The following is a 17,208-nucleotide window of genomic DNA, read 5'->3' as shown; positions in this document are numbered from 1 at the left end:
GGGGCCCAGGGATGGCACAGGTGGCAGGGCACTCCCCGTGGAGCATGATCAGCTCAGCCCAGGCAGACATGCCTCGGGCCCGTCACGGAACACAACTCCTCTCTGTGTGCGGGGCGGGCCGGCAGGCGCCTGGCACCTGGGAGCAACGAGCCCTCCCTGGTGAGTCCAGTCCTTGGCATCCCTGCCGTGCGGCCCCGAGGGACATGAACTTCCCCTCCACAGCCCCCGCCGGGGACCACTCCTAGCCACCTGCCCAGGGAGGGGGATCCTGGGACAGAAAATGTGCCAGACGTGTAACAGCCTGCCCGTCAGCGCATCCAATCAGGGCTATGCTCCTGCTTTAACACTGCTGGGCGACCCTCACAGCACATGGACCCATCCTGGGCTGGCAGTGCCCATCTTCACGGCTCTGCCCTGGCCGGAGAGGTGTGGTGTGCAAGCTAGCCGTTCGCTGGGCACGGGGGCAGGCAGGGGAGCGGCAGCAGCTGGGGACAGAGGTGGCACCGACTCCAGGCAGCCCTGACTCCCTGCCAGCTCCCTGCCACCGTGAGCACAGGATGGCGCGGGGCTAACGCTTCTCCAAGGAGAACCTGGCTGAGCTCGGGGCCCGGCCGGGCACAGGCTCCGGCTTCCCTCCTTGTGTAATGCTGGGCCCAGGCTGAGGCCCAGCGGGGTCGGGGCTACACTGCAGGTTAGGGAACCAACGTCAGATGAATGACAGCTCTTGCGACAGATACACAGTCTGAGGCAGTCCCAGAGCAAGGCCAGGAGCTGCCAGTCCCGGGGCGGCGTGCCAGGAAGCCACCTGCAGGCGGCACCACGGCATAGCGGGTAAAGCCTCGCCCACCGCACAGGCATCTCAAGTGTGTGCTGGCTTGAGTCCGGGCTGCTCCACTTCTGCTCCACAGAGAGCTTTCCGTCTCTTCCTGTCACCCTTGCAAACCAGTGGGTCTTTCTAGAAGGGGGAGGGGCCGCCAGGCTGAGTCCCAAGGCAGGGCGACAGGTGCCCTCCCGGGGGTGGGGCCAGGACTCACGAGAGGGGCACGATGATGAGGAAGGGCCCGTTGATACGCTTGTGCTCCATGAGGTACGTGATGAGGGCAATGGTCTGGATGGTCTTGCCCAGGCCCATCTCGTCCGCCAGGATGCCGTTCAGGTTGTTGTTGTAAAGTGACACCAGCCACTCCAGGCCCTTGATCTGCAAGGAGGGAGACTGGGATGAGCCTGGAGGAGGCGGGATGAGCCGGGAGGAGGTGGGAGGAGCCTGGAGGAGGCGGGATGAGCTGGGAGGAGGTGGGAGGAGCCGGGACTAGGCAGGACGAGCTGTCTGCACAGGCACAGCCGTGGCGGTGTCTGCCCACAGCACGCCACGAGAAGCCTGCCCGCGACCTGGACGCCATGATGTTGGCACACAAGGACTGCAAAGGGCGTGGGCAGGCCACTCACTGGCTGCCTGGGGATTCAAGGGCCCCTAAAACACACAGGCCAAGAGAGACGGCTGCCTGCACACTGAGTGGATTTGGGCAGCGGCTGGGGGCCCGGTACTCATCCCTAAAGTTGCCCTGGCCTCTGGAACGTTCCACAGCTCACAGCATTTGTCCCAGGGAAGCTAGGCAAAGCTGGGCACATGGATCAGGTGAGCTCTCCTTCTGGGGTCACACCCTGGGGTCTGCAGGTGTGGGGGAGCGTTGGCCACAGCGAGCAGCAGGAGCAGCTCTGCCTGACAGCCGCAGGGAGGCGGCGAAGAACGGGTCACAGCATGGCCTGCCCACCTCTCAGGTCAGCCAGTTCCTGACCCTGCACTGGTGCCAGGCAGCGCACACGCCACGGCCAGCACTCCCCGGGAGCCCTCCTGGCAGCCAAGCTTGGAGAGCAGGCTCCACCGGCAGACGGGAGGCAGCCTAACCTGGTACTGCTTCAGGACGCCGTTGACCATGAGTGCCGACTGCTTGTCCACCCTCTCGGTGACGGCGTGGGCCACGGCGTAGTAGGACTGCAGGCCACGGGCCAGGGCCTGCGACACGCCGTACTCGTCATCCACATCCTGCTTGGCGTTCCTGGAGGGCCATGGAACCACGTGAGGGCTGCCGTGCGCACGGCGACAGAGCACCCCGGCTCGCCCGAGGACCAGCCCTGGCCAGCAGCCAGCGCCCATCTCTGTAAAGCCCCGAGAACGGGGTGCCGGGTCTGGGTCCCCACCTCAGCAGGAAGGCCCGGCGTCACAGAGGCGCTGCGGGGCCCAGGGTGAGCCTGAAGGAACTCGGCGCCCCCGGGGAAGGCAGTGCATTGAACCGCTCCCACACAGCCAGAGGGGCTGCCCTAACTCCTGCCATCCCCTCAACCACCACACGCATCTTCCGCAGCGAGCTCCTGTCTCCTCAGCTCAGGGGTCACTGTCTACCTGAGCCATTTCCTGTGCTGACCTCAAAGCACAACGGAGGGGCCTGGTGGTCTGTGACCCGGAAGTTGTGCGGAGGTCCTACGGGTGGAACACTGCCACACCCAACCACGCTCAACACCCAAGGGGCCCGGAAACCTTCCCGCGTGCTGAAGTCACACGTGGGGACGCGGGATGGGGACATGCCGGCCACAGCCTGCCCGGGATGCGGCGCTGCCCCGTGGTCCACTACACGTCCGACTGTCGCCCTTCTGTGCGAGGCCTGCCGCCCAGGAGCCAGGGACCGGGACTCAGGCAGACAAGTCGGCACGGGCGCTGCCAGGACAATCCCAGAGCGGGAGACGGGTGCCAGCCGCCGTGCCGTGCCGGGGCACAGGAGCCCTGGCGGCTGGAGGGGACACAGGGAGCTCGCTGTGCGTGGACACACATGTAGGTTCTTGCTAACACAGCCCAGGCAGCGGAACAAGGTCAACGACACCATTTGCCACATTAAATTCTGGACCGTGGCGGCAGGCGCCTGCGCGGTGGGGCGTGCGGTGGGCGAGGCCGGCCCGTGAAGCTGCTCCTGCCGGGGCCGGGGCCGGGGCCGGGGCCGGGGCCGGGACTTACTCAATGATGTGCCGGGCGTCCACCTCCGAGACGTCATCACTGTCTGGGTCTGGAATCTTCTTCTTGTCCTCCACGGGCAGGGTGGGAGGCTGCGTCGGCTGCGGCTGCTCCTCCTCTTCCTCCTGCCAAGACCAGCCTGTGTGAGCTCAGGGCTCCCACGGACACGGGCACGTCTTTGGAATACTACTGGGGGCACTGTGCACTGTCACTACTATTACAAACGGGCTCTGGGCCCGGCGTCACAGCCAAGTGGCTAAAACCGTTGCCTTGCACAAGCCAGGATCCCATCTGGGCGCCAGTTCATGTTCTAGCTGCTCCACTTCCCACCCAGCTCCCTGCCTGTGGCCTGGGAAAGCAGTGGAGGACAGCCCAAAGCCTGGGGACCCTGCACCTGCGTGGGAGACCTGGAAGAGACTCCTGGCTCCTGGCTTTGGGTTGGCTCAGCCCTTGTGGCTACTTGGGGAGTGAACCAGCAGATGGGAGATCTTCCTCTCTGTCTCTCCTCTCTGCAAATCTGCCTTTCAAAAAAAAAAATCAATCTTTAAAAAGAACAGGGTCTAATGCTGCCAGATAACAGGCTGACACACCTCACCTCTGCCTCACTCACTCGGCCAGCCTGTAGTTCCCCTGCTCGGACTTGATCGCATCGAAGATAACGGTCAATACTGAGTGCCCATGACCTCACATCCCACGGTCCACGGTTGTGGCCAAGCAGCTCAAGCTGCAGGCTGCAATGCCAGCACCCCAGCTGGTGATGGGTTCTAAGTCCTGGGTGCTCTGCCTAGGACCCAGCTGCCTGCCCGTGGCCCGTGGCCCAGCTCATGTACCCACATGGAAGATCCAAAGGAGGCCCCAGCCTCCTGATCCCAGCCTTGCCCAGTTCTTGTTATTGACCAAGGGCTGATACACATTCTAACTTCCAATTGAAAAGTAAATCTAAAAAAAAAAAAATTTTGGGCCCAGCGCAGTAGCCTAGCAACTAAAGTCCTTGCTGTGCATGTGCCGGGATGCCATATGGGCACAGGTTCTAATCCCGGCGGCTCCACTTCCCATCCAGCTCCCTGCCTGTGGCCTGGGAAAGCAGTCGAGGACGGCCCAAAGCCTTGGGACCCTGCACGCGTGTGGGAGACCCGGGAGAAGCTCCTGGCTCTGGAGGTGAGCCAGTGGATGAAAGATCTCTTTGTTACCTCTCCATCTCTCTGTCTTTCAAATGACTAAATTAATCTGAAAAAGCAAAGCAAAGCAAAGCTCAACAGTCGTCTTCACCAGCGCGGTGGCCCCACAGGTCAGACCTGGTGGGACCAAGACAGGACGCCACAGTGGTTCTGCATGACGTGTTAGGAAACACGCAAGATCACGGGCCGGTGTTGTGGAGCCACAAGCCATGCGAGCACCCTGGCTACTGCAGTAGCTTCTGTTAAGGCTCCTGGGAGGCAGTGGAGGACGGCCCGAGGCCTTGGGTCCCGCGCATCCACGTGGGAGACGCGTTAGAGCTCCTGGCCCGGCCCAGGCGGTGGCAGCAGCTAAAATAACCTCTTTGTTTCCTCTTTAAACAGATGGTGTGAGTGTGGGCGGGGGGTGGGGTCGGCTGGGCTGCGTGAGGCTTCAACGCCCAGTGACGTGTATGAGCTAAACGGGATGTGGGGCTGGATGGGTCCACTGCACGTGCCGGCAGGCACAGTACCAGAGCTGGGTGAGGGTCCAGTGGGGGTTCTGGGGGTCGCTCTGGCTGGGCTGCAGATGCCCCTGGTTACGTAAGGGCAGAGGGTGTGGTGGGCAGCGCTGGGCTGGGCTGTAGCACACAATGGTTTGCAGAGGAATGAGGGCAGAACCAATTCATCAACAACCCCAGCGAAGCTTGACAGCAGATTTCTGTGCAAATGGTGACTCGGAAGTGGACGGTCAGCCAGTGGACCTTGGAAGGATTTCCTCATCCTTGGAGCGGTGCGATTAACAGCACCCCAGAACAGAACACGCTCCGTCAGACACCCCAGGATGACATCTGCTGGCCAGTCCCCGGCTACTGAGCCTGACCCACCCCAGAACCAGGGACGGTAACACAGGATGTGCATATGAGAAGGGGATTTGTAATCCTATATTCATAATAGCAAAGACATGGAAACAACCCAGTTGCTTGTCCAAAGAGGAATGGATTAAAAAAACTGCTTGATAGCCTAGTGGTTCGTGTCCCAGCTGCCACGCTTCCCATCCAGCTCCCTGCCTGTGGCCTGGGAAAGCAGCTGAGACTGTAGCCTGGGAAAGCCTTGGGACCCTGCGCCCGCGTGGGAGACCTGGAGGAGGCTCCTGGCTCCTGGCTTCGGATTGGCTCAGCTCTGGCTGTCGCAGGTGCTTGGTGAATGAACCATTGGACGGAAGATCTGTCTCTCTGTCTCCCCTCCTCTCTGTAATCTGACTTTCCATTAAAAATAAATAAGTCTTAAAGGAAAATAAACGATTGTGGTATATATTAGCCAGCAATTAAAAAGAATGAAATTTTACCAGCTGCAGCCAAACGGTCCGAACCAGAGACCATGATTCTCAGACAAGTCCATCCGAAAAGAACTACAGAGCGTTCTCGGCGGTCCGAGCGGCCTTCGCACCGAGCAACAGCCCTGCCGGGGCAGCCCGGCTGCATCGCACGGGTTCCGCTATTTTTATTATTTTCATTCGTGCCTGCCTGCCTGCCTCACAGGCCGTGCAGCAGCCTCGTCGGCCTCGCAAGGCCTTGGTTTTCCCTTCCGGCCACTTCTCTTTCCCGTACTGGTCACTCAGCAGCAGGTGAACCTAGTCTGTGTGGCTGTCAGTGTTGTGTCTCTCTGGTGACTGCTGTGTGGCGCTTCACGGACGGGCCGGGTGGTGCCCGGGGACGCGGTGCAGCGTGCAGCCTGACCTCCCAACCCTGACGCTCCCCCAGGGCACCGGTGTCCAGACAGCAGGACGCGGGACTCTGCCAACGACCCGCCTGCAGCGTCAGGATGCCCGAAGAGCAGAAGGAAGAACTGCACCGTTGTCGTGACGCGGGAAGCTGGCGGGGAAGCGACAGCCCGGAGCCCAGGGAACTGGGCCGTGGAATGACAAACCTCTTTAATTAACTTAAGAAATGCACAGGAATGCTTGCCCAGACCATGCTGGGATTCCCACAAGGAGCAGACAGGGGCACAGGGAGAGCACAGAACTGCTACAAAGCTAAAAGGAAAACAGAATTCCAACGATCAGCTGTTCCTCCAACACGGTGCCGGTGGAGTTCCTATGGCGCATGACAACTGATCCCTGAGCTCGCTCAGAAGAGACAACAGGGAATGAGGGTGCTTCATGTAAAACAACAACAGAGTAACTGGCATCAACTTTCCTACGGGGCGACGCACCTGCCCTGAGATGCGGGTGGCAGTGTGAGGCGGGGCTGCGGTGGCCTCAGCCCCGACACCTGCAGGCCAGGCTTTGGGGGGCCCACGCGACGGCAGGCGGCAGAGGATGGCTCACCACCTGCAGCCTGCCACCTGCAAGGGAGACCCACGAGAAGCACTTCACACGGCGGAAGCACTCGGGCGTCTCAAAAGACAGCATGAAGCCCACCCAGTGCAAGGCCTGTCGGGAGAACTTGCCCCGGGAGCACAGCTGCAGGCCTCTGTCCACCCTCGAGGCCCAGGGAACGCAGAAGGAACTAAAAGGTACAGAGAACTCGGACAACTTGCTCAGACCACGAGCCAACAACCCGGTTAACAATCAGCAAACAACCTGAGCGGCTTGGCCCAGACAACCCAGAGAGCACACATGGACCCGGGGTGGGGCTGCGCCACCGCCGGGAGCACCCCGAGGGGCTGGAGCCCTGGAAGGCCCACCCCGGGGAAGACTTCGGCAGGTAACAGACTTCCCGTCGGACCCAGCACACTGCACTGCCACGCTGCATCCCAGCAAGATCCGCCCCAGGAGCCAGGGGCACCGCCAGGCCCACCCACCCACGCTCACGGCCATGGGGCACGAAACTGGAACCAGCAACGCGGAGGCGTTTTGCAGCAGAAGGGACAAACCGTGGCGTGGGACCCGGTGCTGCAAACGGACAGGTCCTGACGGCCAACTGCCTGGCCTCAAACACAGGCGAAATGAAACGGGGCTCACCAGAAGTCTCCGTGCTGCCTGACTCCACTGGTAAGAAACAGCCACACGTGGACCCAGTGTGATAGCCTAGTGGTTAAAAGTCCTCACCTTACATGCGCCGGGATCCCATATGGGCGCTGGTTCTAATCCTAGCGGCTCCACTTCCCATCCAGCTCCCTGCCTGTGGCCTGGGAAAGCACTGGAGGACGGCCCACAGCCTTGGGACCCTGTACCCACGTGGGAGACCCGGAAGAGGCTCCTGGCTCCTGGCTCCTGGCTTCGGATCAGCTCAGCTCTGGCCACTGTGGCCACTTGGAGAGTGAGCCAGCAGATGGAAGACCTTCCTCTCTGTCTCTCCTCCTTGTACATCTTACTTTCCAATAAAAATAAATACCTCTTAAAAAAACACCAATTATCCACACACGGCAATCCAGGGCAGATGCAGAGCCGCCTGGGCTCCTGGGGCTGCAGCATGTACCCTAAGAGCAGGGAGCGGGGTGAGGCCAGGGACGGCTCACCACTGCTCGTCGCAGCGCGGATCCTGGACCACGGGTGGCGGGGTGCGAAGCAGCACCTTGCTGCTGTCAGGACCTGGTGCAGGCCCGCCTCGTCCCCTGCTGGCGTGCGCTCAGCGAGGCACCAGTCAACGGGGGACACGCAGCAGCTCCTGGCAGCAGCAGGACCAGGCCACCTCGGGCACGAACCAGGAGCAGCCGGGCTTTCTCTGCATCTCTCAAATAAATAAAACAAGACATCACTGCTTTACAAAGAGGCAGGAAATCCAGTCCACCCTCCTGGACAGCCACGCAGCCCTGGTCAGCTGCTCTGCCTCCCTTCCAGCTCCCGCCTGGGGCCTGGGGCCTGCATGGAGTCCCCGGTCCTCGGCTTCGGACTGGCCCAGCCCCACAGGGGAGAGCTCTCTTCCTTTCTCTCTCTTGCTCGTTCAAATAAGTATATTTTCAAACAATAAAATACACAGAGTGCACCGTTTGTAAGTAACCCAACAGCCCAGGGGGTACGCTGACGACCCCGCTGGCATTTCCCGCCAGGCTACCCCAGACCGTGCAGAGAAGCCCAAGACGGAAGCACTTCAGCGCGCGACAGCAAGGACAGTGGCCGGAGATGGCGACAACACGGCAGGACCGGCAGGGAGCCGAGCAGCTGGGGGCCCCCGAGACGCGCCCAGGACACCGGGCCCCTGACCGAGAAGGGGCGCCCGGCGCCTGGGAAGGCCCTTACCTCCTCCTCCTCTTCCTCCGAGCTCTCCTCACTGTCGGATCTGGGAGCGACTTCATACCTGTGGAAACATGGGCGTTTCAGCAGAAACCCCAAATCCCTGAGACTCAGCCAGAGCTCCCAACGGCAGCAAGCTGCAGCGGGCCCTTCCCACGCACTGCTCGCCTCCGCCTCCCCTGCCCAGCGCCGTGGGGACCCTGCTTGCCCGGGGTGCGTCTCCAGCCAGGCCCTGTCCCCTGCGCCTCGGGGGCCCGGCCGTGCGGGGCAGTCCTGCTCACCCGGGGTGCGTCTCCAGCCAGGCCTCCAGCTGCCCGGCCTTGGGGACCCTGCTCACCCGGGGTGCATCTCCAGCCAGGCCGTCCCCTGCGCCTCAGGGGCCCAGCCTTGGGGACCCTGCTCACCCGGGGTGCATCTCCAGCCAGGCCCTGTCCCCTGCGCCTCAGGGGCCCAGCCTCGGGGCAGCCCTGCTCACCCGGGGTGCATCTCCAGCCAGGCCTCCAGCTGCCCGGCCTTGGGCGCGTCGGTGCCCGTGAGGATCCTGCCGCTCTCCACGTGGATGACCTTGACCGGGAGGTCGCTCATCTGGCTGGTCTCGTCCAGCGGCTGCAACGCAGGGACACGGGGACTGGCGGGTCTGGGCAGCCAACCCCCAAGGCCCCGCGTGGGGGTAGCGCCCACCGAGCACGGCATCAGCACCGCCAGGCCCGAGCCAGGAGGGGCTCAGCACCCAGGGGCCTGCTCCCTTCGCACGGCCCCTCCCGCTCCAGGGCCCCACCCCACGCACGTCCCCTTCCCCACGCACGGCTCTCGCCCCTCTATCCTCCCCAGGTGGGGCCTGTATGAAGGTCCCAGCGCCTTCTCCCATCCACAGCTGATGGCAATAGCTCAACGAGGCCACAGTCCTCCCGGCGAGCCCAGAGCTCCTCCTGCTCCGAGTGGACACACACGTCTCCCACGGGCTCCTGCCGTCTCCCGGAGGGGAGGGATTCCAAACAGCCAACCAGGTGAGGGGAGGGGCCGGAGATGTGGCACAGCGTGCTACACTGCCGGGAAAAGCGCTCCTGCTTCGGCCTGTGCCTCCCCGGCGGGTGTGATCACGTGGAGGAGAGCTCGCTCTCCCACTGTGCCTCTTGAATAAAGATCTTGAGGGAGAGAAGTGGCACCAGTGGGTCTCCTCCATCGCACCCAGTGCTTGGGGTGGGGCCTGTTTGGCTGCCCAGCACGTGCACTGAGGGGGCGTGGAAGGGCCACTACCTGGGAGCCCGCCTCCCACTTGGGAGTAGTTCGGGTTTTTTTTTTTTTAATTTGTTTATTTTTATTGGAAAGTCAGACATACAGAGAGGAGGAGAGACAGAGAGGAAGACCTTGCGTCTGCTGGTTCACTGTCCAAGTGGCCGCAACGGCTGGAGCTGAGCCGATCTGAAGCCAGGAGCCTGGAGCTTCTTCTGGGTCTCCCACACGGGTGCAGGGTCCCAAGGCTTTGGGCCGTCCTCCACTGCTTTCCCAGGCCACAGGCAGGGAGCTGGATGGGAAGTGGGGCTGCCGGGATTAGAACCTGCACCCATATGGGATCCCAGCACATGAAAGGCGAGGACTTTTAACCACTATGCTATCATGCCGGGCCCCCAGTTTGGGTTCTTCACTCACGGCTTTTTTTAGCCTAACGGGAGCCTCTCTAGCAAGCATTTGAGTAATGCGTAAGAAATTGGGAGCTCTCTCTGCCTTTCAATTAAAAAAAAAATAAGATAAAAAATTCATGTCCCGGCTGCTCCCACAAGGGAGACCCGGGAGAGGCTCCTGGCTCCTGGCTTTGGTCATTTGGGGAGTGAACCAGCGGATGGAAGATCTCTCTTTTTCTCTGTAAATCTTCTCCACCTTTCCAATTAAAATAAATAAATCTTCAGCAAGAGCTGACCCCACGCCCCCGGTCCCTCCCTCGGTACTCTCACAGGAGCCCTGCCGTGGCCGCCACACACAGCAGAGGGGCAGGCCTTCCGCCCCGCAGGTAAGGTGCCGCATGGCTGGGCACCCAGCTCCAGCGCCCGACTCCAGCTCCCTGTCCCACAGCCCCAGGCACGCGGACGGCTCCAGCTGTCGGGCCCTGCAACCACATGGGAGGCCTGCAAGGGCTTCCCGGCAGCCAGCCCTGCTCCTCCAAGCCACTGCAGGTATGGGGTGGGGCAGGGTGCGGGCAGAGCAGGAGTTTTGTTTTTTTTTAAAGATTTATTCATTTTATTACAGACAGATATACAGAGAGGAGGAGAGACAGAGAGGAAGATCTTCCGTCCGATGATTCACTCCCCAAGTGAGCCGCAACGGGCCGATGCGCGCCGATCCGATGCCGGGAACCTGGAACCTCTTCCAGGTCTCCCACGCGGGTGCAGGGTCCCAATGCATTGGGCCGTCCTCAACTGCTTTCCCAGGCCACAGCAGGGAGCTGGATGGGAAGTGGAGCTGCTGGGATTAGAACCGGCGCCCATATGGGATCCCGGGGCTTCCAAGGCGAGGACGTTAGCCGCTAGGCCACGCCGCCGGGCCCTTTAATGGGTTTTTAAAATGAATTTATCCATTAATTACATTGTATTGCATGACAGTTTCATAGGCACTGGGATTCTCCCCACCCCTCCCCAAACCCTCTCCCCATGGTGGATTCCTCCACCTCGTTGCATAACCACAGCTCAAGTTCATTTGGGATTCCCTCATTGCGAGCATATACCAAACATAGAGTCCAGCATCTTATTGTCCAGTCAAGTTCAACACCTTCTTAGGGAGACCCCCTCTGGTCTGAAGGCAGAGCCAGCAGAGTATCATCCCCAGAGCAGGAGTTTTCACACACTCTTCTGCTTGCCAATCAAGTGATATTGTGAGGCCTGGCATGGCAGCCTAGCGGCTGAATCCTCGCCTTACATGAGCTGGGATCCAATGTGGGCACTGGTTCTAATCCAGCTCCCTGCCTGTGGCCTGGGAAAGCAGTGGAGGACGGCCCAAAGCCTTGGGACCGCGTGGGAGACCTGGAAGAGGCTCCTGGCTCCTGGCTTTGGATCAGCTCAGCTCTGGCCGCTGCGGCCACTTGGGGAGTGAATCATCAGATGGAAGATCTTCCTCTCTGTATATCTGATTTTCCAACAAAAATAACACAAGTCTTTTAAAAAATAAATATATGTATATGTGTATGGTTACCTCTGAGCAGCACCTGTAGATTGTTGCGGGACATGACAACCAAAAGCAGCCCTGGGGCGGGAGCTAAGACGCTGCACGGGGGAACGGGCCTGGGCAGAGCCAGCCGTGGCCCACGGCACGCCCAGGAGCAGCTGCCTGCGGGCCCGTCGCTTCTCCATCACTGCTGCCCGTGCAGCAAGGACAGGGGAGCACCAGGCAGCTCCTCCCGGGCGGCCTGCATCACCGTCACTGCTCTAAGCCTGGAACCTGGCAGCAAAGGATGAATCCCTGAGATCCAGCAGGGGCGCTGGGCTCAGGGGGCGCCAGGGAGCCAGACCCCCCACCCGGCGTGCTCTGAAGCAGCCGGACGCTGTGCTCCCAGGCCCCGGGTCTCAGGTGACAGACTGGGACAGCAAACAGCAGCGGCACATCCGATATCTCCCCCAGCTGCCACTGTCCAGCCGGATTCTGCGCACTCAAAAAACAGCCATGTCTGACTGGTATCTAACGGAGCATTTCCGTGTCAGACGCGGGAGGGCACGGCTACGGAGCTGAGCCCGGAGGCCGCAGGCAGGAGCTCCGTGGGGACCACAGAGGGGCTGGCACAGGACCAGGACAGCGTAGTGCCCTAACCCACTTCCTCGACCTGCACCCCAAGGCCCCCCAGAAGTGGCGACACCCCAGGGCAGTGTGCACTGCTGTTCGGGCCAAGGCTTCTGGAAACCAGGCCTGCGGGAGGCAGTGGGCCTGCGGGGAGAGCTGGGGAGGCGGCGCGCACTCCCAGCCGCACAGGACCTGCCACCACGCTCTGGCACCCATCCCCACGGGGGCCCCCTGGCCAGAAGCCGGATCAGTGATCCATACAAGCCCTCCAGAAAGGTTTAGACAGAGAGCTGAGCCGCGAGGGCTGGGGCTGTGGCACAGAGCAAAGTCACCACCCAATGCTAGCATCCCCATCCAGCCACGGGTTCAAGTGCCGGCTGCTCCACTTCTGATCCAGCTCCTTCTAACGCTCCTGGGATGGTCTCCAGGGTCTGGGCCGCTGCTCCCACATGGCAGACTAGGACAAAGTCCCTGGCTCCTGGCTCCAGGCTGGCGCAGTACTGGCACTCAGAGCCTTGAGAGAACCAGGACACACAGCAGCTCTCTTCTTCGGGCTCTCCCTCTCTAACCCTTTCAAAATACAATCAAGCTAATAAAGGACCTCAAGGCATCAGAGCAGGCCAGCCCCGATGAGCTGGGGTGTGCAGCTGCTGACGCCAGCGGAGACGCCGTGTGCCGCACTCGAGGGCCGGCGTGCGAGTCCTGGCTCCAACTCGACCCCACCTTTCTGCTAACGGCACCATGGGAGACTGGCTGGCCCAAGTAGCCGCCTTCCTGCCACCTATGTGGAAGGGGGTCTGAGTTCCTGCTCAGGGTTCCGCCCCCTCCTGCCCGCACAGGGGCACGGACCCAGGGGCCAGGAGCACTAGGCACCACCGTCTCAGCAAGGGGCTGGCAGCCTGTGGCCCACAGGCCAAGCAGGAGAGCAGAGAGGCCGACGAGCAATGCAGCCGCACACAGGAGCTTACAGGCTCCACTCTGGCACCTCTCCAGCCCACGGACCACGCGTCACCACTGCAGGAGCACACCCCGGCTGCCAGTCTCCACCTGCCCCCTGGGAAACTAGCCTCGGCAGGCGCGAGGAGCCAGGGCCACCAGGAGCAGTGACACCACAGATCACATCACACACTCCTCCCGTGAAGAACACGGGGCCACAGCGGGTCTTCCGCCGCGAACGTGTGCTGAATCTGACCACATGACCGCGGTTACACAGCTGGCCTGCTGCTGCAGGGTGCCAGGGTGGGCACAGGCTCCCTGCTGCCGGAGGGCAACGGGGCACAAGGGTGGGTACTCCGCACTGCAGGTGGGGCACCCGGCGGAGGCGCGCACGGGGAGGCCCTGTCCCTTGGGGTCTCAGAGGATCCCGACAACCCGGGAGGCAACACAGCAGAGCACAAGTTTGCAAAGAAACGGCCCTGCGGTGGGCAGGGAAGGTGACATGTTAGCCCAAGGCCGGGCATGGGGCCCGACACTGGCAGACAGACCCAGGCCAAGGAGCTGGGCGCCCCAGGAGCCCCCTTCTCACCTCGCCGTCCGGACCGATGGCCGGCGTCTGCCCCTCGGCGCTTTCTGCCTTCTGTAAGCACAAGAGAAGAGAGCCGGTCACACGGCGCCCACAGCCCGCGCCGAGGGCGCCACCCACGCCGGCCCCACGCACCTTCTTCTTCTTCTTCTTCTTCTTCTCCTTGGCCACCTGGGCGGCCTTGTGCTGGCGCACCAGCTCCGTGAGGTTGGCCACGTACTCGTCCGTCTGCTGCAGCAGGTACGCCAGCCGCTTGTCCTTCTTCTGGTCGATGAGCTTGCGGTAGCCCTCCTCATCCTCGGCCTGAGCGGGCGAAAGAGCACGGTGAGCGGCGCCCACGCGCAGCACACACCACAGCAGGCACACACACACCACAGCAGGCACACACCACAGCAGGCACACACACCACAGCAGGCACACACACACCACAGCAGGCACACACACCACAGCAGGCACACACACACCACAGCAGGCACACACACACCACAGCAGGCACACACCACAGCAGGCACACACACCACAGCAGGCACACACCACAGCAGGCACACACACCACAGCAGGCACACACCACAGCAGGCACACACACACCACAGCAGGCACACATCACAGCAGGCACACACCACAGCAGGCACACACACCACAGCAGGCACACACACACCACAGCAGGCACACACACCACAGCAGGCACACACACACCACAGTAGGCACACACCACAGCAGGCACACACACCACAGCAGGCACACACACACCACAGCAGGCACACACACACCACAGCAGGCACACACCACAGCAGGCACACACACCACAGCAGGCACACACACACCACAGCAGGCACACACCACAGCAGGCACACACCACAGCAGGCACACACACACCACAGCAGGCACACACCACAGCAGGCACACACACACCACAGCAGGCACACACACCACAGCAGGCACACACACACCACAGCAGGCACACACCACAGCAGGCACACACACCACAGCAGGCACACACCACAGCAGGCACACACACCACAGCAGGCACACACCACAGCAGGCACACACCACAGCAGGCACACACACACCACAGCAGGCACACACCACAGCAGGCACACACACACCACAGCAGGCACACACCACAGCAGGCACACACACCACAGCAGGCACACACACCACAGCAGGCACACACCACAGCAGGCACACACACACCACAGCAGGCACACACACACCACAGCAGGCACACACCACAGCAGGCACACACACCACAGCAGGCACACACACCACAGCAGGCACACACACACCACAGCAGGCACACACACCACAGCAGGCACACACCACAGCAGGCACACACACCACAGCAGGCACACACCACAGCAGGCACACACACACCACAGCAGGCACACACACACCACAGCAGGCACACACACACCACAGTAGGCACACACACACCACAGTAGGCACACACACACCACAGCAGGCACACACCACAGCAGGCACACACCACAGCAGGCACACACACACCACAGCAGGCACACACACACCACAGCAGGCACACACACACCACAGCAGGCACACACCACAGCAGGCACACACACACCACAGCAGGCACACACACACCACAGCAGGCACCCTTTGCAGGCCCACGCATGGCAGTAGCCCCCCATCGTCATGATCGCCTCACCCCAGCACCTGGTGAGGCCTGCTGGGCAGACGCAGCACTGCCAGGGCTCTGCCACCAAGGGCACAAGTCCAGACACCTCCACTAGCACAGTACATGCCCACGTCCAGCACTTCCGCCAGCTGGTCCCGGGCACAGCACTGCCACAGGGCACTCTACCCCGTCCTGCCAGGCAGAGCCCTCCTTACGACCTGCAAGGACGAATGCCCCCCAGCCAGGGTGCTGCGTCCTCCCCACCTCGGGGCCCTCTAGCACCTGTGGGCCAGGGACCTGGGCGTTGGCTGGATGCCCATTTTGCCTCCCGTCCTTCAGGCTCCTGCTCCGCGGGTTCCTGCCTACCCATCCCCATGCGCTCGCGCCACCCCTTCCCTTCATGCAGTGGTCATCCACAACTCTCCGTGTTTTACGGGGCCAGCTGGAGGGCAGGGGCCGTGTTTCCAGCAGGTCTGACCCATGCCTGTTCTGCCCCTTTGCCCACCTCTCAGCCTAGCTCCAAAGGCAGCAGGCAGCACCCTGGTAGGAGAGCCATGCAAATGGGCAACACCCTCGTACCAGCCAGGGCTGCAACACAGAGCCCACAGACAGCACCCTGGTAACAGCCAGGGCCTGCTACATTGCGCCCACGGGCATCACCCTGACCTGCGACACCAGACCCACGGGATTCGCCCTGACCTGTGACACCGGGCCCACGGGACCCACCATGATGAGCCTGTGACGCTGGGCCCACGAGACTCACTCTGACCTGCGGTGTGGCACCCACGGGACTCAGCCTGACCTGCGACATCAGGCCCACGGGACTCAGCCTGACCTGCGACGCTGGGCCCACGGGACTCAACATGAGCCTGCAATGCTGGGCCCACGGGACCCACCCTGACATGTGACGCTGGGCCCACGGGACTCACCCTGACCTGCGACACCAGGCCCACGGGACTCACCATGAGCCTGCAACGCTGGGCACACGGGACTCACCCTGACCTGCAACACCCACGGGACTCGCCATGAGTCTGCGACACCCACGGGACTCCCCATGAGTCTGCGACACCCACGGGACTCACCGTGAGCCTGCAACGCTGGGCACACGGGACTCACCCTGACCTGCAACACGGCGACACCCACGGGACTCACCACGAGCCTGCAACACCCACGGGACCCACCATGAGCCTGCGACGCAGTGCCCATGGGACTCACCCTGACCTGCGACACCCACAGGACTCACCACGAGCCTGCGACACCCACGGGACTCACCATGAGCCTGCGACACCCACGGGACTCACCATGAGCCTGCGACACCCATGGGACTCACCCTGACCTGCGACGTGGACTCACCATGAGCCTGCGACACCCACGGGACTCAGCCTGACCTGAGACACCAGGCCCACGGGACTCACCCTGACCTGAGACACCCACAGGACTCACCACAAGCCTGCGACACCCACGGGACTCACCCTGACCTGCGACACCCACGGGACTCACCCTGACCTGCGACACCAGGCCCACGGGACTCACCATGAGCCTGCGACACCCACGGGACTCACCACGAGCCTGCGACGGGACTCACCACGAGCCTGCGACACCCACGGGACTCACCCTGACCTGCGACACCAGGCCCACGGGACTCACCATGAGCCTGCGACGTGGACTTACCACGAGCCTACGACACCCACGGGACTCAGCCTGACCTGCGACACCCACGGGACTCACCATGAGCCTGCGACGTGGACTCACCACGAGCCTGCGACACCCACGGGACTCACCACGAGCCTGCGACACCCACGGGACTCACCACGAGCCTGCGACACCCACGGGACTCACCATGAGCCTGCGACGCAGTGCCCACGGGACTCACCATGAGCCTGCGACGTGGACTCACCACGAGTCTGTGACACCCATGGGACTCACCCTGACCTGCGACACCCACGGGAC

General features: G+C 62.3%; 1 protein-coding gene across 7 annotated transcripts in view; it reads right to left on the bottom strand.

Moving 5' to 3' along the window:
* Nucleotides 1–17,208, bottom strand: part of SMARCA4 (SWI/SNF related, matrix associated, actin dependent regulator of chromatin, subfamily a, member 4) — a 58,029-nt gene that overhangs the window by 23,683 nt on the left and 17,138 nt on the right. For all 7 annotated transcript variants that reach the window (XM_058658014.1, XM_058658011.1, XM_058658013.1 and 4 more), the window contains exons 10-16: nt 13,758–13,925; nt 13,626–13,676; nt 8,811–8,941; nt 8,342–8,399; nt 3,008–3,129; nt 1,907–2,057; nt 1,035–1,198 (exon numbers count right to left, since the gene is read on the bottom strand). In XM_058658014.1, coding sequence (XP_058513997.1) covers nt 1,035–1,198; nt 1,907–2,057; nt 3,008–3,129; nt 8,342–8,399; nt 8,811–8,941; nt 13,626–13,676; nt 13,758–13,925 — 845 coding nt within the window. The remainder of the gene's footprint in view (nt 1–1,034; nt 1,199–1,906; nt 2,058–3,007; nt 3,130–8,341; nt 8,400–8,810; nt 8,942–13,625; nt 13,677–13,757; nt 13,926–17,208) is intronic.

Source organism: Ochotona princeps, chromosome 33 (assembly GCF_030435755.1).
Source record: "Ochotona princeps isolate mOchPri1 chromosome 33, mOchPri1.hap1, whole genome shotgun sequence".
Lineage (NCBI taxonomy): Eukaryota > Metazoa > Chordata > Mammalia > Lagomorpha > Ochotonidae > Ochotona > Ochotona princeps.
This window is presented reverse-complemented; position numbering and strand designations above follow the sequence as displayed.